The sequence below is a fragment of the Clinocottus analis genome, unplaced genomic scaffold, assembly GCF_023055335.1.
Source record: "Clinocottus analis isolate CAN_PGR_092001 unplaced genomic scaffold, fCliAna1.0.p SCAF_2, whole genome shotgun sequence".
NCBI lineage: Eukaryota > Metazoa > Chordata > Actinopteri > Perciformes > Cottidae > Clinocottus > Clinocottus analis.
This window is the reverse complement of record NW_027175931.1, coordinates 4,476,623-4,496,622: the sequence shown is the minus strand read 5'-3', so window position 1 is coordinate 4,496,622 and position 20,000 is coordinate 4,476,623. Positions and strand designations below refer to the sequence as shown.

At 45.9% G+C, this 20,000-nt stretch overlaps 1 protein-coding gene across 2 annotated transcripts in view; it reads left to right on the top strand.

The window, feature by feature from the left end:
- The window catches only part of slc6a4a (solute carrier family 6 member 4a), a 21,803-nt gene extending 5,806 nt beyond the window's left edge, over nucleotides 1-15,997 (top strand). For both annotated transcript variants that reach the window (XM_068584639.1, XM_068584642.1), the window contains exons 2-14: nucleotides 2,420-3,293; nucleotides 6,315-6,449; nucleotides 6,982-7,204; nucleotides 9,205-9,343; nucleotides 9,545-9,679; nucleotides 9,762-9,865; nucleotides 10,122-10,249; nucleotides 10,410-10,522; nucleotides 11,212-11,343; nucleotides 11,813-11,912; nucleotides 12,028-12,128; nucleotides 12,263-12,430; nucleotides 14,234-15,997. In XM_068584639.1, the coding sequence (XP_068440740.1) occupies nucleotides 2,420-3,293; nucleotides 6,315-6,449; nucleotides 6,982-7,204; nucleotides 9,205-9,343; nucleotides 9,545-9,679; nucleotides 9,762-9,865; nucleotides 10,122-10,249; nucleotides 10,410-10,522; nucleotides 11,212-11,343; nucleotides 11,813-11,912; nucleotides 12,028-12,128; nucleotides 12,263-12,430; nucleotides 14,234-14,308 (2,427 nt within the window). In that variant the 3' untranslated portion in view covers nucleotides 14,309-15,997. The remainder of the gene's footprint in view (nucleotides 1-2,419; nucleotides 3,294-6,314; nucleotides 6,450-6,981; nucleotides 7,205-9,204; nucleotides 9,344-9,544; nucleotides 9,680-9,761; nucleotides 9,866-10,121; nucleotides 10,250-10,409; nucleotides 10,523-11,211; nucleotides 11,344-11,812; nucleotides 11,913-12,027; nucleotides 12,129-12,262; nucleotides 12,431-14,233) is intronic.
- Nucleotides 15,998-20,000: the final 4,003 nt, after the last annotated feature.

Sequence of the window (20,000 nt, the reverse complement as noted above, 5' to 3'; positions counted from 1 at the left end):
AGCGTGGCGACTAATGGTTTGTCTTAAGTTTAACTAAAGTTCACTCAGATAAGAGATTTTTTTTTCTACATTTGGGTTGTTTTTTCACGCTTCATGCGTATTTTCCTCCTCGCACGTCCTCTTTCACTTTATCTTTGCAAAACTCTCGATGTTATCATCTTTCTGCCTTTTTTTCCTCCACATTATTAAACTTATCTTTGCGGAACGCGAACGTATTAATGAAAAAAAAAACTAAAACGTTTTGATTTTCAGTGACTTTGAAGTTTTCTGCAGAATGAATTTGTTCAAATAATCCGTTATCGGGGGGGAAAAAAACACTTTTTTATAAATTCACTTGAATTCTATCTGTTCCTACTTCACTTGTTTGTTTTTTTCTGACGAGGTCAGCGTCAGTGTGAGCGCCGTTTGCCATTGTTTGTCTTTCTTGACTTTCTATAGCGAGGCGGCGTGGCGTGCAGATAACCCAGAGTAAAGCGTAGTTAGGAAGATAACACTTTTCAGCGACATCATTTTTTTGTTGCCATGTGAAAAGCGAACAAACTTTCACCTTTTCATCCTCCAGTCTCGCGTAGAAAATGCTCAGGTTTCCATCGAGTTCGAGCCCCTCGAGCCCCTCGAGCATCTTTAAAACATCTCTGCCTTTTTCTCGGTGTCGCGTTTTCAGTTGCAAGTGAAGTCGTGGGGGTTTAGCGATGGACGACTTGCTTTCATCCGGGAATAAAAGTGTGTGTTTGTACGAGGACAATGTTTACGTTGAAAGCAAGGTTATCCGGGGCTTCTCCTCTTCCAGGTGCATGACGTGGTCCTCACGCGGCGGCGTGGAGAGCAATGTCGTGTCGGGTGACGCTGCCGGACGCTCGCTCTTAATTAAGATGATGGCGTTCCGTGTAAATTGAGTCTCCCTGCGTTCTGGCATCCGTCACTAATCGAGCGAACGCCGCAAACAATTTAATCCGCTTTTAAGTTGCTCTCTCCTTTTGACTCATTACTCATGTGACCTCATGTCGAGCACGTGTGACTTTTTTTTCCGCAGAAAGTGTAGCGGCTGTACCGTAAGTGTGATTTGTTGCCAGGGTTGAACGGATATTTTTCCATGCGAACAAAGCAGCCGTCGTCTTTGCCAAGTTTCAAAACGAAATGAAGTGTTTTTCAATGACGCTGTGCAACAGGTGGTGCACGCTAAACGCGCTAAAGGTACATATTCACAAAGAATATCTACATCCAGACGCACAAATCGACAGAAGTCTCGTGTTTCAATTACATTCAGCATGTCAAGTGGATAGAATTGAACTTTTTCATCATGAAATAAATTAGTTAAATGTGCCGCCTTGTTCTTAAAACCTTTACAGGCGACGTGAAATGCTAACATATAGAACGCACAAAATAGAAAGTACAGTGTGAAATAAGGTTTAAAATATTTTTTTTAGCTTAAGTTTATTGTCATTTTGTGTTAGGACCGAGCAAAATAAGCTTTTTATAATATAGAATAACTGTTTTCTGTGCATATGAGAGTAAAAACATATTAAAACTTTAGTCTAACTAAACACAATCACATTGAATGAGCAAATAACTTTCATGCTGTCCATAATTGACTAATTAAGTTATTTTGCTTTTGTGTTGTTTACATTGCTTCTTTGTAATGATAAAACAGCTTTGATCAGATAATTATCGAAACAGGTTACGCAACTGGGTGATAGCGTGAAAATCAGATCACATTTGTGTGTCTGCGCTTGCACGAGGTTTCAAAAGCTGAGTGAAAATCATTCACGATCCCATCAAGTCTTTTTGTTTCTTCAGGATTTCATATTATTTAAGTTTCACTCACATAAACATTGTGCCTTTAACACGTTGAAAACAGTGGAAACCATTTCAGCTCCAGCCCTCCTTTCCCCTGTGTTTGAGTCGTCGTAGGAACCCCAAATTAATTCCAAAATTTGTGTTTATTGAATGTGTTTGTTCAGCAACGTCTTGGGAAAAAAATGTATATCTGTAAAAAAAACACTTTTGAAAGATATTTTGATGGTAAGCATAAACATCCAGGATGATGTGAGCCAGATTCCCTAAAAAAGCCTCCTGGAGCGGTCAATAGGACACCTTTTTGGAAAGATTACGACCTAAAGAATCAGAATCTGCAACAATAATCACAATAAAACAAAGCCTTGCTCTGTTAGGAAGGAGTTTCAGTTAAAAAAAACTGTGTCGTTCGGTTCGAAAATAGAAAAAATACGTATTTTAAGCCAAAGGATTGTCTGAATGGGGCATGCTGGGACTTCAAATTGGAGCGGGAGGATTTTGGCGCACAATTTCCAAAAGGAAACTGTATTCCATAACGTATTTCATCGCCATAACTGGACTTGTTTTCTGTGTTTCACACCGCGGGGTTCACAGGTGATCTGTGTACGTCTCCTCTGTGTTGCAGCTCGCTCCGTCGCCGAGCGCCTCAGAGGACGAGCGGCCCGTGGAGGAGATACAAGATTCTTGTGGGAGTTTTCGGCGGGCCACTTCCTGTTCCAGATCCTTTCCTCCCGCCTCCCGCCTCCCTGCTCGTACTCCTTTCATTACACTCCCGCTTACACGCACCTCCTTTCAATCTTCACTTTGTTCTATTTTAATTCTGCTCAATTCCCGCCAAATTTGTAGCTCCGCCTCCTCCGCCCCCATTCCCTCTTCTTCACCCCTCTGTTCCCCTAATGGGCGCCGTATCAAACAGCAGCGCCACATTCCCTTCGTCGTCACCGGGAGCCTCTCTGCACCCCTAACCGCCTTCGCCGCACCGCCGCCGCCGCCGCCGCCGCCACCGCCGCCGCCACACCCGATGGAGGCCCAAGATATGATGCTGACGAGCATGTTGACGACGGACAAAGGGGAGAATGAGGGAGAGAGGGAGAAGGGGGGAGGGGAAGAGGGAGGCCCCCAGCAGGAAAACGGTAGACTGATGCAGGCTGACGGCGTCGCAGAGAGAGGACCCAAGAGCCTGACTCCTGGCTCCGGGCAGCAGGTGTCCAACAGCTTCACCGCCGCGTCCACCGCTCAAAGCGCCAAGGAGGGACCGGCCACCGCGGCCGGCCCCGAGGGCACGGCCCGCGGGCCCGGCGGAGGAGGAACGGGGCCCTCGGGGCCGCCGGCGCCGCCGCTGCCGGGCCTCAGGACCCTGGTGGTCCAGCACACCAGCTTGGAGAGGCCCAGAGAAACCTGGAGCAAGAAGATGGACTTCTTGCTCTCCGTGATCGGCTACGCGGTGGATCTGGGGAACGTCTGGCGCTTCCCTTACATCTGCTACCAAAATGGAGGAGGTGAGGGGGGAGAGGAAGATGAGGAGGGGGGGAAGAGAGAGCCGTGTGCAGGACATCCCATGTGAGGGTGAACATCGTTTAAGTTAGAAAGAAGAGAAGAGGCTTGTTTGCGTTGCTGTGTCCAGCAGCGTGCACTGTACATTTATAATATTCATAGGAATAATTCTCAACATATAGGTCACTGCCCTCTCACTTTTTCCATCATTAAAGATGAAGGTGTAGACCTGCTGATGAGGAACGCTGCAGTTAACACTTCATTCAGCTCAATTCTTGCACCTCCTAACTTTCAAAAAGGTAAGCAAATATGTTCCAAAAGCCTGGAGGCGGAAATAAATAAACATTTACATTGAAATTCGAATTTCTCAACGTGATAGTTGCATTAAAAACAGAATCTGTAATAAGCATCTATTGAAATCGACTGTATTAGTTTTATACACTCGGTTCAATATAGTTTCAGTTCACTGACACGCACATATTGAGCAATCCAGTTCAGACTCACAGAACTCCGTACTATGAACTTTTTGATCGTTTGTTTATTGGATTAAATCCAAAGTGTCAGCAACGAGAAAAAAACGACTCGTATTTTCCCTCCGTCCACCACGCTGCCAGGAGAATACTCCGGGGAGGGAAACTGCAGTTTGCTGAGCAAACTGTCAAAGTCCTTTTTTCCAGCTCTGCGGGTCTACAGCCCAAAAGTTGCCGTTGCTGCAATTACATTTTACAGAAATGAGTCAAAATGAAGCGCCAGTACAATGAAAACAGACCCATTAGAAAGTTTATACATCCCCAGGTTCAACAGAAATATGTTTTATTTACATTGCAAGTCGAGAGGAGGGCAGGTTTATGGATGGGTCGAGCACAGGACTTTCACCCGTGAGACCGTTGTTCGTGTCCCGTGTGAAACCAAAAGTCGACGTCGGTTTATTTTATTGTCGATGTGGCTTTTGCGCTGGAACTCCTCGCGGCGGGGAGAGGGAAAAAAAAGAGGAAAATACAAGAAATACTTTAGATTTAATCCAATAAACCAACTCTGAAAAGAAAATAACGTTCACAGATCAGAGTTCTGTGAATCTGCACTCGATTACTTTTCCTCAACGACCGGATGGACGGACGGACGGACGCGCGTCTCGTTACACTGAAATCGAATCGCAGGACCTAAATTTGAATCGTGAAAACCCCGAATGTGGACGCAGTGATACACTTTCAGAGAGGATCAAATACAGTTTCAGAAACTTGATTCAATGTCATGAAATTCAGGTCTAAACTAATACATTTACATGATATTCAGACCCAGTTATTCAAATTAAACAGAACAAATTCAAATGGGATTCAAACTCAACTCTTTTTTTTTAAATGCAATTAATCAAATTGGGCCATACAAAACAAAAATATATATACATTTATTTTAAATATATGCTTCAAACTGAGTTTCTCGTGACACGGCCTGTGGTCTTGTTCCTACAGTCTTCACTTCACGAAAAACAGGGCCTCCCTTCCCGCTTTTATTGAAATTGCAATAATAAAATCTTTGCAATTTCCTGTGTTCTGTGTGTGTGTCTCGCGGAGCGAGGTAGAGATGGGGACTGGGAGACACTTGATAGAGGCAACAGTATTAATTGTGCTTTTTATGAGAACACCTCCAGTCTCTTTCTCCTTGCTTAATAACCTGTCTGCCAGGCAGCTGCTCAATCAGCCCTTATCTGCGCCTCCATGTCACAACCACACACACACGCGTACACAAGCGCACACGCAACTATAGTTGATAATCAGATGGACGGAAAGAAAGAGAAACAGAGAGATTATCGAGCTCTGCACGGTGGTTTTGCAGAGTTCAAAGCGTCTGGCCGCCGTCCCGCTGCTTCTCAGTGTTCGGCCTCGTCGTTCTCCCTTCACCGCTTTATATTTTCCTTAAGCCAGCGGCCGACATCGCAGCGCAAAACGACCCCTGTCGCTGCGCGTTTCCACATCTTTAATGGAGAGTTATACGGAACCGGGCGAGCGCACGCTGTTGTTTTTGAATGGACTCGGGTTATGTGAATGATCGGGTGCCTCCAACATTTAATGAGTTTCACAGAGTGCTTTCTAACGTGCTGGCTCCTCGTCCAGGAGCATTTCTCTGGAGTGCAGTTGACTTTTTTTTTTAGTGTTCGTCCATAACTTATTCTCCTCTCACTTTACCCCCGCTGTTTTCACCCTCTCCACTTCAATCCCCACTGTTTTCATCCTCCTCTCCACTTCAATACATCAATCCCCATTGTTTTCCACTTCAATCCCCGCTGTTTCTCTCTCTCCGCTTCAATCCCTAATATTTTCACCCTCTCCACTTCAATCTCCACTGTTCTAACCCCCTCCACTTCAATCCCTACTGCTTCCACCCTCTCCACTTCAATCCTCACTGTTTCCCTCACTCCACTTCAACCCCCACTGTTTTCACCCTCTCATCTTCAACCCTCACTGTTTTCATCCTCAATCCTCACTGTTATGATCCTCTCATCTTCAATCCCCACTATTTCCCTCTCTCCACTTCAATCCCCACTGTTTTCACCCTCTCCACGTCAATCCCCGCTGTTTTCACCCTCTCCACTTCAATCCCCGCTGTTTTCACCCTCTCCACTTCCATCCCTACTGTTTTTCACCCTCTCCACTTCAATCTTCACTGTTTTCCACTTCAATCTCCACTGTTTTCACCCTCTCCACTTCCATCCCTACTGTTTTTCACCCTCTCCACTTCAATCTTCACTGTTTTCCACTTCAATCTCCACTGTTTTCACCCTCTCCACTTCAATCTTCACTGTTTTCCACTTCAATCCCCACTGTTTTCACCCTCTCCACTTCCATCCCTACTGTTTTTCACCCTCTCCACTTCAATCTTGACGGTTTTCCACTTCAATCCCCACTGTTTTCACCCTCTCCACTTCAATCCCCACTGTTTTCACCCTCTCCACTTCAATCCCCACTGTTTTCCACTTCAATCCCCACATTTGTAACCCCCCGGGTCTCGGTCCCTGTGCCCCCGCCCAGGTGCCTTCCTGCTGCCCTACCTGTTGATGGCCGTGTTCGGAGGCGTCCCTCTCTTCTACATGGAGCTGGCCCTCGGCCAGTTCCACCGCAGCGGCTGCATCTCCATCTGGAAGTACATCTGCCCCATCTTCAAAGGTAACGCGGGAGGAGCGGAGAGAGAAAACAGAGCTGACGGAGAAAGGAGTTAATAGCAATGGCGTGTGGATTCAAAGGGATGGAAGAGGACATGAGAGAACTAACAGGAAAATTGGCAGTGGGAGAGCGGAGGCCTGATAAAGGACAGCGGCAGCCCGTCAGAGCCTGAGCGACAGCTCGTTTAACCTCCTGGTCCTGCTCAGTGCAGTTCCCTTAGAGAGCGTCCCGAGCGGCTTGAACGTCTAATGAGATATACCGACTCTCTGTTATGGAAATTGTCACATTTCCCAGCCAAATGCCAGGTGCTCAGAAAAAGTGATAGTACGTTGGCTGTTGTTGTCGCTGGGAAATGTCACCCGCTCCCCCCGACGCAACTTGAATTAGCTTGAAAACACCACTGATGTCGCTTCAAGTCATGACTGACTGGCGCTCTAATGAAATGGCAGTCGCGGGAGGTTTCACCAGCAAGATCGCTCACGTTTTGTTTTTGTTGCGTTTTCGTGCTAACGGTAGTTTTCTTCCGCTCGCGCAGGGATCGGCTTCGCCATCTGCATCATCGCCCTCTACATAGCCTTCTACTACAACACCATCATGGCCTGGGCCTTGTACTACCTGCTGTCGTCCTTTCGGCCCACCCTGCCCTGGACCACGTGCACCAACAGCTGGAACACGGTCAACTGCAACCGCTACATGTCCACCGACCACAACGTGTCCTGGTCCAACTCCTCCACCTCCCCGGCCGAGGAGTTCTATACGTAAGTGCTTGTAAGTGGGATGTGCAGGCGTAAGGTAGCGGGGGAAGCTTCCTAGGGGGAGGGGAGACGTCAAGTGAAGGAGCGAGGACGACTTCCAGAGAGCGATTACAGGGTCGGTGTTTAAATTCCCCTGTCCCACTTGGATATCCAGCTGTGAAGACGTAGCAGCACGGAGAGATTAGCATCCCTGAGCTCATCTGAGAAAGTTACGGAGTAAGAAACTCCGCGAAGAGGACCAGACATGTCCTCGTGTTTCATACTCACTGTGACAGTTAGCTCAAGATACACGTGCAATTTAGTCCCGTGGAAAGGCAGAATTTAGTTCAACCAGGAAAGACAACAGACGCGAGCTGTAGCGAGTATGCAGAAGCTTCATTTGATGGACTTCATTTGATAGACTTTGGCGATTACATTCATGGGGATGGAGCTCTATGAATAGCATCTCGGTGAGCCACAGACGGGGCCTGGTGAGGCTGCAGTGTCTCAAAGGACTTCTTTTAATAGAAATGTGTATAAAAGACACATTAGGTATATGTATAACACGTTTTATGTGAAGAGTATATATCTATATAAATCCGTCGAGTCACTCGGTAGGTATGTGTATTATTAAAATAAATGTTTAACGGATTCATTAACTTCGTATTTATCAGTGATGTGCAACAGATGTTCATGTCTGTAGACCAGCAAATAGAAAGCAGAACATTTTAAATCCACTGAAAATAAGCCAAAAATATGAACTAGCTTAAGTTAAACGTGAACTTCTAGAGTTAAAGAAGCAGGTGATGAACGAGAGAGGCAGGAGGTGAAGAGGGAGAGAGAGAAGGGAGGAAGAGCTATTGTCTATTTTTGGATTATTGGAAGATCCAAAAGAGATAGATGAGATGCTAGTGAGACAACATTTGTAGAATCTCCTCCAGATTAAACATTTTTCTTTTATTAAAAAAAAAGCTTTCTGACAATTTGAAACAGATTATTTATATTATTCCAAGCCTCCTAATCTGTGTCTGCTTCCTCAGTAATTAACTCTGTCGAGTTTGCTGTTTTTTCTTTTCTTTTTTTGTAACATGCAACCCGAGCCGTGGCTTTATTATCCCTGACTGCTTTGGCACTCCGCACTCGACTGGCTCGGCCTTATCAGCCGCTCTCTCGAACATGTCTTTGTCTGTCCGCTGAGACAGGTTCAGGGTTTATCCGTAGTTGACTTTTCCTAATGCAGGTTTTAAAGAACAAATTCCTCAGTCTGGCGCCAGAATTTCCTGTTTTCAACATAAATCACGTCTCCGTTTTATCGTCCGAGCTCTGTGTGCTTAACCTGTGACCACATGTTAACCCCGCTCATTTATTTCAGCCTCCCTTTTCTTCTTTTTTTTTTGCCTTGTAATGTTTTTTTTTCTCACTTTGGCTTGTGTAAACTTCTATTAAGTCATTCAGGGCTCTCTCACATCCTCTTCATTTAGTCTCCTTATGTTTTCCCTTTCCGTGAACTTGTTTAATCAGTGTCATTTATACATGTACATTATATTTGCCGGAGCTCTATTGTTCTCATACTGTGCAAAGAGTTCACACTCTTATCTTGTTTTTCCTTTTCCTGACCTCCCCACACTTTTATTCATCTCCTCGTCCTTGTATCTTTTTTTGTCCATTTCTTGCTGTTTCATCTGCATCCCATTTCCTTCCATCCTTGTTCTATCCTCTTTGTCTCTGTTACAAATCTTCCAAACATCTCTTCTACCCGTCCTATCTTTGTATTCTCACTTTCTTTTTTATCTTCTTCTTATTCATAACATTCTTCTCCTGCACCTCGTACCGTCTTCCTTTCCCTACTCTCTTCCACTTTTCTTTGGTTTTTCATGACTCTCTTCATATCCTGCCGACACCACTAACGCCATGTTATATGTGATCGCCTTGTCTCCCTCTTTGCACCCCTTTCGACCTCAACCCCCCCCCTTTTCACCCCCTACACACTTTCCCCTCCCCCCGCCTGGTTTTCCTCCCGCCAGTCGCCAGGTGTTGCAAGTCCACCTCTCCCCGGGTCTGCACCAGCTGGGCGCTGTCAGCTGGCAGCTGGCCCTCTGCCTGTTTTTCATCTTCATCATCGTCTACTTCAGCATCTGGAAAGGAGTCAAGACGTCTGGAAAGGTAACCGAAGGGGCGCCTGCATGGCTAACGGGTGTGTCGGTTAGAGTAGATGATGGACGGATGGATGGATTGACGGAGCCGAAAGGGGCCGAGAAAAACATCAGCCGTCGCCTGTTCATCAGCGAGGATCACCGGACGTCAGCGATAGGAGTTTATCGACAACACAAAAGTGTTTGGTTTTTTCCTCCTTTTCGGCGTTAGGTCGTCTGGGTGACCGCTACCTTTCCTTACCTGGTCCTCCTGGTGTTGCTCGTCCGTGGGGCCACTCTGCCGGGGGCCTGGAGGGGCGTGGTCTTCTATCTCAAGCCGGACTGGCAGAAGCTGCTGACCACGACAGTGAGTCAGTCGGTGCAGCATGGCAAGGGTGTTATCTTTGTACAAACGTGTGACCTCAACACACCTGCCCGTGCTCCCTCAGGTGTGGATCGATGCAGCAGCTCAGATCTTCTTCTCTCTGGGTCCGGGCTTCGGCGTGCTCCTGGCCTTCGCCAGCTACAACCCGTTTCACAACAACTGCTACAAGTAAATCCTTTCTCTCTTTTTCCACCTTCCCAAAACTCAAGTCCCTGCAAAAAAATCTTTTAAATCTCCAAAGAGAATTATCCGAACTTTTTTTTTGTTGACCTAGAAACATGAAGCTAATGCAGGTAGAACAAAAACAACGGTGTCCAATGGTGTCAGTGGTCTTAATTGAATAATCAAGTTTAAATACTTCGACATATTTGCAATATTAATGTTCTCCCTAACTTTGTTATCTTCCTTCCCTTCTCCATCTCAGAGACGCGCTGATCACCAGCTCTGTGAACTGCCTGACGAGCTTTCTGTCTGGCTTTGTCATCTTTACCGTGCTGGGCTACATGGCGGAGATGAGGCATCAGGATGTGGACGCTGTGGCCAAGGATGCTGGTAGAAGAACCACACACACACACACACACACACACACAACAACAACAACAACACAACCCTCCAAATACAGATTGCAAATGTAGCTTTGCACCAAAATACATCCGTGAGGATGAATTCAGAGGAACTCTTTATTCAACCCGCCTCTCTTCCTCCTCCCCAGGTCCCAGTCTGCTGTTCATCATTTATGCAGAAGCCATAGGAAACATGCCTGCTGCTACTTTCTTCTCCATCATCTTCTTCCTCATGATCATTATGTTGGGTCTGGATAGCACGGTTAGTTGGTTGATTGCTCATTTCAGCCGAATGTTCTTTGCGCTCCACGTGCCCTCTTCGGTTGTCCAAGGCTCGTGTGGGCAGAAACAGGTGTTTCATATTTGCCTTGTCACCCGGGCACGGTGCCTTGTTCTATTTGACTTGTCGTACTCGTTGCTCCGTAGAGGTGTTATTTGTCCTCGCTGTTTCATTTCGGATAACAGTCAGCGAAAACAATGCGATAGGACTTTTCATATCACCGTTGTGTGGCGATCTTGTCTCCACGAGCCCGTGTTTATCGGCTCGGAGGCAGCCAGCTGGAGAGGCCCGCGTCGGCCGTTATCGCGTCCCTAATAATCAGGGTGGGATCGGCATCGGGGTTGCTACGCTCCTCGATTTTACGACTGAGGATATTACTATAAAAACGTGCCGCTGCGTTCGGACTCACGTTGGATCGGCTGAGCCATTGTCTTCGTGTTTTTGTTGTTGTCACTGTGCCAGGGAGGCGTCACAAGGCATCTTTAGATGTTTTCCTGGATTGTCAAAAGAGTTTAGGTTCTCAAAGCTCAAAGTTGTCGACGGGTGCACGTACAGCTCAATGTCTTTCCGACATCAGTTTTCTTCTCGTTTCTTCATCGTCTGCCTCCTCCTTCTTCATTCTGCGCCTCCTGACGCGCTCCTCTCCGCTCGTTGTTCTGCTCTCTCTCCAGTTCGCGGGGCTGGAGGGCGTGATCACGGCCATGCTGGATGAGTTCCCTCACGTCCTGGTGAAGAGGCGAGAGTGGTTTGTCTTAGGCCTGGTGTGCGTCTGCTTCCTCGGGGCTCTCTCCACCCTCACATATGTGAGTAAACCGCCACACTAACAAACACCGTTAAAATGACAACATCATATATGATCGATCTCTCTAATAGAGGATATCAATGTAACTGTATCTGGCCTTCTTGGACTCTCACAGTGCAGTATCTCCAGGTTATTGTCTCCATTAACATAGATACATCTATAATTTATCCCACCTGACTGCTAGTAATTACGTAGATTGCCGCTAATGAGAAACATTAATTCAACACGTCATGTAAAAGTCACTTAAATGTCACGGCCGTATTCTAAGTAATGTGATAGACCGCAGCTAGCAATTAGCCGCAATCAGATTAGAGCGCTAATCTGTTAATGAACCCTAAACAAAGTGATAATTGTCTTACTCTGAGTAGGTGAAGCCGCTTGGATCAGAGCAAATTAACAATCCCCCCCCCCCCCCTCTCTCTCTCTCTCTCTCTCTCTCTCTCTCTCTCTCGTCCCGTCTGCTGTGTCAGGGCGGAGCGTTTGTGGTGAAGCTGTTTGAGGAGTACGCGACGGGCCCCGCGGTCATCACCGTGGTCCTGCTTGAGGTCATCGCCGTTTCCTGGTTCTACGGCAAGTTTGAGTGATGTTGTTTTTTCACCTTTTACTGAGCACGGCGGCAGCTGATATTTGGGGCCGTGTAATGAGTGTGTGTGTGTGTGTGTGTGTGTGTGTGTGTGTGTTTCAGGTACAAACCGTTTCTGTAGTGACATCCAGCTCATGCTTGGGTTCTACCCCGGGTATTTCTGGAGGATCTGCTGGGTGGCCATCTGCCCCTGCTTTCTGCTGGTGGGGCCCGTGAACAGTGTTTACACACACACACATGCAGTAGTCCTCTACTTAATAGCTTTCAAATGAGTTTAGTCACATGCATATTTGATCTTTGTTCTATCTGCTCTTTGTGTCCCCGTTCCTGTGTGCAGTACATCATCATCAGTTTTCTGGCCTTCCCACCAGAGGTCAGGTTGTTCGACTACCACTTCCCGCCATGGACCACTGCCCTGGGCTACTCCATCGGGGTGTCCTCATTCATCTGTGTGCCTCTTTATATGGTCTACCACTTGCTCCATGCCAAGGGAACGTTCAAACAGGTACAGCCTTTCCCCTCGTTTCCTCCACGGGAGCTCGGGACGGTAGAGCGGTTCGCGCACTAATCGGTAGAGCGGCAGTCCGCTGCCATAGACTAGAAGGACGAGATGTCAGGTGTGTCTCCTCAATAGTTTCCCTCCTTCCTCCCCCCACGTGCGCTTCTCCTTCAACTCGTATCCCCGCCTGACCTTTGTTGCTCTTGCGGACACTTCTCCAACAACAGGGATTGCCTCTGTCGCTCTGCTTTTTCATGCTCGGTCAGAGTCGACCCTCTGCAGTGAATACGTGACTGGATATCAGGATCAAAGGAGCGCAGGCCAGAGATTAAAACCAAGCCAACGCCAGGGGAAGAAAAAGCCGTGACAACTTCCAGGCCCCATTGAGGCAAAATTATAGAGCAGACGAGGCCGGTGTCATCACCCTGCGTGACTAACCAAATTAAGCATTATTGATAAAACTAGTCTTCAAAGCATCAAGACAGATGTTAGACATCTGCATATTATATGTTGCTGCTATTTGAGCAAGGAAATCTTTACTTCCTGCTCCTGCGGGGTCCTATATAACATGTACAGGTGTGTATTTGCTCTTTGTGGTTTATTCTGAGCTTGTGACTTACTTAATAAATACTAATACTTCATATTTATTCATTGGTTAGTGCTGTTGTCTCGCCGCATGCTTTGTTGGAGTTGACAGACGGTCGGATGATATCAAAGAGGCTGGCAGACAGACATCTTTGGCGCTTGTCCAGTGTTGACACTGCTGCCAGGGCACACAATGGCACTGATACACACTGTCAACACACGGGAGTCGTGTTTTTGTGTGCGTGCGAGTGTGAAAGAAGACGGCGTCGGTGTAACTCACGAGGCCAAAAGCGAGGTCAAAATGGCCGAGTGTCTCTCTGTTGCAAAACCAGCGGCGTTGTGTGTGTGCACGCTGCTCTTCCTCGTCCCAATTCTGTCATCTTTTTGATCACATCGGGTGTGTTTTGAGATGAGAACCAAAGGGATTTATCACTCAACGGACAGATATTCCTCAAATGTTCTATAATCGGATACTTATCTGAATTGTGTTTTTAAGCCAAAATGCCAACAATTCACTGATTCCAGCTTCTAAAATGTCATTTTATGAATGTGTTTGTGAACGGCATGCTCGTAAATATTTGCTAGTTGACAAAACAAGATGATTAAGAATCTCAATTTAAGCTCTAGGAAATTGCAACAGATATTTTTATACATTTTATTTAATTCTTTTCCATCTTTTAAACCTAAACGATGAATGAACTATTTAGCTGTACAACTGAATAACGATTCTGAATCCCTAATGACACACAATATTCCAAACTGAAGCAGTTTTTGATCATTTGCTGCCCCTATAGCGCCCGGTTAAGATCAGTGAGGAGTCAATCATGGTATAAAAACTGTCAAAAAAATATGTTTCATCAAAAAGAGTTCCTTTGGCACACAGTCAGAATGAGCAATACAAGATATCAGGCCGATGGGTGCCATTGTATGCGAGATTAGCCGTGGACAGACAAAATGCACGCACGCACACGACCAACAACATAATCTCCTCAGAGATAACAATGCATACTGTACAAATATGGTTAAATGCATCAATCCTTGTATATTTTATTTATTTTTTTCTTCATAAATGATTATGCTCTGATACTTAATAAACCCGACAAAGACTAAACCAACCCAAACCTGCTGCAATAAGATATTCACGCTGTTAGCGCCTGCTTTGTGGTTGCTGCCTCAGTTTGTGTCTCTTCGATTGTCTCACCTCTCGTTCTCCTTCCTCCTCAGCGTCTGTTAAAGAGCATCACTCCAGAGCCCAGCGGTGAACAACACAGAGACTTCATTGTCACGAACGCAGTCTGACCAAACCTTGACCCGAAGAAGGCGTCACTCTAGCCACATAGAGCGCCCTCTTCTGGACGAACTGCAAAACTACAGGACAAGGGGCTACCTTTCACCGTCTTTGCCTCTTTTTTCACACATCACACGACACTTGTTTTTCGAGCTGTCCGCCACCAAGAGCTAGAACTAGTGGTGGAGCCATGCGGCGCCAGGCTGCGGTAGTTTACTGAGCTTTGTGTTTCGTTGTGTGTTCCTCGTGCTGTGTTCAGCTCTCTGGGGTTAAAACCCGGAGCTCACAGCTTCAGTATCGTCAGATCAACATCCTCCCTCTATTTGTCGCCTGAGTCCTTTTTTTGAGCAACTTCTCTTCAGGTTATACGGTTGAAACGAATGTTTTATACAGTAATAGCGTATGATACAGTCTATGTTCATGTAGACAATAACCTGGAGATACTGCACTATGAGATCAGTCCAAGAAGGCCAGACGGTTCCATGTATAACCTCTCTCTCAGTCTTTATGGTTGCGTTTGTCATATTATGCTGTTAAGTTATGCATTTCTAATATGTAGCACTATTCAGGTATCTGCTACTGAAGCCAAATATATGATATCTGTTCTGTTCATATTTCTAAAGACGTTCCCGTGTTTTAGCTGTCGCGATGTCGTGTCGACTGTCAGCCCGTGCTTATTTGGTGGCGTCCTGGACAAGCGGCGGGTTTGCAATGAGTTCTCAACACTGTGAAGCACTGTCTGTTAGTGACATGAATGTGTGTGACTGTGTGCGTGCGTGCACGTGTGTGTGTGTCAGAAAAAAAAGACTGTTATAATTTCCAGTGGAAAAAAAAAATAGATCACAGACAGAACCAACCAAGTGTATTCATCCTATAACTGCAATATAACATGTGCGTATTTATTTTATAATGTATCATCGTTGTCATTTTGACCTCCCACACGTTCAGTGTGACAAACATCACATGTGACACAACCTGACGTCGTGCTGACGGTCCTTGTTTAATCTCGGCGGCGCCCTGCGCCCTGGTGTCATTCTGCATAACTGTCAGTCATAGAAACCAAATATGGATCAGAGCTAATAACATTATCAATGGCGTAGTCTGAAAATCAGCGTTACTGCTCTTTACTTTCTACCAAAAAATAGTGTGCGTGTGTGCGTGTGTGCGTGTGTGTGTGTGTGTTTCTGAGAGGGTTTGTAGGAGCAGGAGTTAAAATATGGCGAGTACTGTACATCTACATGTGTATTCACTAGTCAGTTTAGTATTGGTGTAATCTATCCTCTCCATGGATGTGTGTTTAGTTATTACATGGGCTTGTGTGTGTGTGTGTGTGTCTGTGTGTGTGCGCGTGTGTCTGTGCACCTTGATTAGTGTGTCGGTGCACGTATGTGTGGTGGTGCAAAAAGGATTCGAGGTGTTCAGCCCCTTTATGTGTGCATGCCGTAATGTGTGTGTGCGTGCGTGCGTGCGTGTGCGTGTGTGTGTGTGTACTGTACTTCAAATTTGTGTGTCTGTAATGTGATCTCCTATCGTCTCGTTAACTGCCAAAATATCTTATGAAGGACGTAAACTCCCTCTCGCCTCTCTCTAGTACCTCTTGAGCTTATGTAAGATATATGTATGTCAATAAAAGACTGTATTGAGAAATACACCTGTATAGAATAAAGATATATAAATATATGGGAAATAACGGATAATAAAGATATATGGAAATAAACGACCTCTGTTAAGCTGATTCTTGTCTTCGTTTGTCAGTCCTGTCTTGAAATGAAAGTCTGTTTTATTTCCTCGATGCTTCAAAGAGTCAACAGAAAAAGTCTGTTCTCTCCTACAAACACACTGACGTGACAGGATGAACAAACGTAAAGACTCGTCAACACGTTGGGGAAAGCGTGGCGTCTTCATCTGACAGCCGCGCAAGCAGACGCTTTAGACAATATGAAATATGTTTATCGTAAACTTTAAATACATCTAAAAGCGAAAGAGGGAAAGTGTGAATGTATTTTCTGTATATTGGTACTTACTACTATTACACTTCTGGTTGCATGCTAAACTACATTTTGTTGCTCTGTACTTGCATGTTTAATGACAATAAAGTTGAATTTAATCTAATCTAATCTAAAGTGAAAGAGGGAATGCAGCTTGGAGAGTTTCATCACCGCTGTGCAATTGAATAATCACACAAACTCATACAGATGTACTGATGCTAAAACAAAACTATATAAAAAGTAACATCTCATACTAAGTTCTTAACATTAAGTTAAAGAGGACACCTGTCGATACTAAAGTGTAGCAGATTAAGGAGAATATAAACAAACAAAACTACATAAAAAGCAACAGAAGCGTGTAATCTGCAGACCTCACATCCTCCAAAGAACTGCAGGTTCTTGTCATTTCTGTGTTTTGTAGCATCAACTCTTCAGAGGATCCCCGCAGCTGATTTCCACTTTTCCCGGAGCAAATTCATTATTTGTCCGTAATAGAAACATCATTATGTGATATGTTTATCTTCATAACGTGCTGTATACTTTAATTAAAAAAAGAGTTGGCAGCACTGGGCTGTTTTTTGTCCCGGTTGGATAATCTTTAAAATCTCGCGCTTGTTTCTCCAGCGTTACCTTTCCAAGCTTTTAATGTGTCGGTCTTTTGGCCGTGTGCTGGAACCGACCCTTTAAATCTCTCCCTTTATTACACTTTGCTATGCCAACCGGCGTCGACCTCCACCACCGTGTGCAAGGGTGAATGCTTTTTAATGAGGCGGTAAAACGCGGGGGCTCAAACAGTGGCCCTCGTGTGGCCACCGGGACCATCGCTCTGACAGAGTGGGCACCGTTGGTGGGGCCCCTCGTGAGGCTCCCACGTGTGTCACTGTTACTGATATTGTGTTTATAGAGGTTACTCTATTCTCAGGGACTGCGTCGCCAACTCGGCCTGCTTTCCAGCGTGTAGTGTGCCGTGTGTGTATGTGTGTGTGTGTGTTTGTGTGTGTTCATCGTCTTGATCAGAAGCCCGCAGTAGAGCTGGAACCGGGTGTTGGATTGAGCCTCTTTAAACGCTGGCTGTCCCAACCTGTCAGGACAATCATTGTTTTTTTTTCTCTCTGTCAGTGTGTGTGTGTGTGTGTGTGTGTGTGTGTGTGTCTGTCTGTGTGTACATATGTGCACCACACAATGATTCCTTGTCACCACTGATTAATCCCACGACTGACAACTGTAATCGGCAGCTTCAGCAAACAGTCTTGTGGTCACGCAGACACACGCACGCACACACACACGCACACACACACACACACACACGCACACGCACACACACATTTAGATTTCTGTGTATTGCTGAAAGGATCAGCTCGCCAATCGGAGAGTGCAGCAACCAACGGAGAGCAGATGTGCGGTCCTACTTTCTGGAGCCGGTACACAATATCCTGAGGAAGCGGGATGAAAACTTTTCAAGAAGTGTCATCATTTCAGTTTTGCACTTTCCACACATCATCAGTTCTATCTGTCGGGTTCGAAATACAACTCAGAATGGAGATTTTCTTCTTTTTTTGGGGGGGGGGTTAACAGCACCCTCTATGAACGTCTATGAACACCCACACACACACATGCCGAGCTTCTCCCACACGTGTGTGTGTGTGTGTGTGTGTATTTATTGTGGCAATTTCCTCTCACCTCCCTTCCCCTGAGTGATGGACACATCCTGTGTTCTCTGTCTCGCCTTATCACCGCGGATCTATATTAAACAGTGCGGCGCGGCCTCCGTATCCCTCCACCTCTGCTGTACCTGCCGCCTCAGCATCAGCCAGCCAGCCGGCCTCTCCCACTATCAGGTGTCTATCAAGAAGACCTGCAGCTCATTTCATCTCTTATTTAATACTTTTCCCCCTATTTTTTCCCCAGCTCTCGTATCTTTGCCTGCGTTCTCTCTCATATTAATTTAGGGGCGAGCCAGCTGTGTTTGCGTGTTTGCCCAATGCTTCTCAAATGGCGGCTGTCATTCTCAGAAACATGGCTCATGGGTTTTGTTTAGCCTTTTGCACCGTGACAACCCCTCATACGACCTGGTACTACTTCATAGCCGTCACACTGATCACAGCAGCTCCCTTTGGCTTTCCACTCTCCGGAGAGCAGCTGAGTTTGACATATCTTTCAACCCTCTTTCTGTCTGTCTCCCCTCAGTTCTCCGTGTATAAATGTGTTTTGACAGCGATCCGGAGGGTCAGTCTTTTTTTCTTCTTCTTTCCTTTCTTTTTTGACAGAGAAATCCTGGCATTTACCTTCTCTAACTTGCTCCGTCTGTCCTCCCCCTGTCTCTCTATTTTTTTTTAGCCTCTCTGCTGATCCCCTGATACAGCCGCTGCCTCTGAAGAACAGGAAATGAAACTCTCTTTTCCTTCCGATCTGCCGCTCCCAACCTTTATCACGCAGAAACCTCCATTCCCAGCAGTGGCTGTCTCTCACTCCCCTAATGAACTCATTTTGCACAAACGGAGAATGCCATCTTATCTCTGCAGAGTAGGCTCTCTCTTCTCTCTTCTCTCTCTCTCTCTCTCTCTCTCTCTCTCTCTCTCTCTCTCTCTCCATCTCTCATGCATTGCTTGCTTCACACGTCTTCTTCGTCCACATAATTGTTGCCAAGATACACTGAGAGGTCCTTGATCTGTTGTCTTCTCATTACAGGTGAGGAGAGGAGGAAGACGACGAGACAGCGTGCAACTATGAATAACTCTTCCATGCGTTGGCTCCATCCCGAAAGCAATGAATATGATTATTTTGTATCGTGTCAAATGACCTCCATGTGGCTAGAAAGAGCACAAAAAACAAAGCAAAGAAAAAAAAAACATCCAGATGATACTGAGTGGGTGGACAGATGTATCCATCTGTTTTTTGGGGCTGCGGAGTTGACGGGTTCATCTGTCGGCCTGTGCCTGCGTTGTGTGTTCAGAGGAGGGCCGGGACACACACACACACACACACACACACACACACACACACGGGGGACACGGACTGACCTACACATCATATCACAAGTTTACACTGCTGACCCTAAAGCAGACCAGTTTGTACACGCCTTACTTAACTGGAAGGGGGCGCTTTTTTCGTTGAATTAAGTACGCTTTAGAAAGCTTCCTGGGAAGACATTCAACTTCATTGATATTTGTAACCGTCAATGTTGAGCATTTGTATTGTCTGTGTGTGTGTGTGTGTATCCATTCCCCGAACCACTTATCCTAGTCAAGGTTTTTTGGGGCGAAGGCCCAGCTGACAGGCGGGGTTCACCCTGGACAGATCGCCTCCATAGAGACAGACAACATGCTCACATTCACAGACCAATAAACCTCAGCTGCATGTCTTTGGATTGTGAAAGGAAGCTGGAAAACCTGCAGGGCACAACATACACACTCAAGACAGAAGGACTGTCCAGACCGGGAATCGAACCCCGGGCCTCTTTCGCGTTTATAGGTGACAGCGTTAGCCACCACACCACTGTATGTATGAAGAACAGAGCCATTGTTGATCAGTCCATTGAGCTGAATGTGCTCCCATGTGCTTCCTTCTTTGTGTGTTATGGTTATATTGGGTGCCACTGAAAATGTAACCCCCTGATTTTATGTGTTAATATTCAACAACTATTTTTAGAGCATCAGTTTAGAGCATTGTTTTATGAAAAAGTAAAGGCTGTTTGTTAAAGTGACACAGTGTGAAG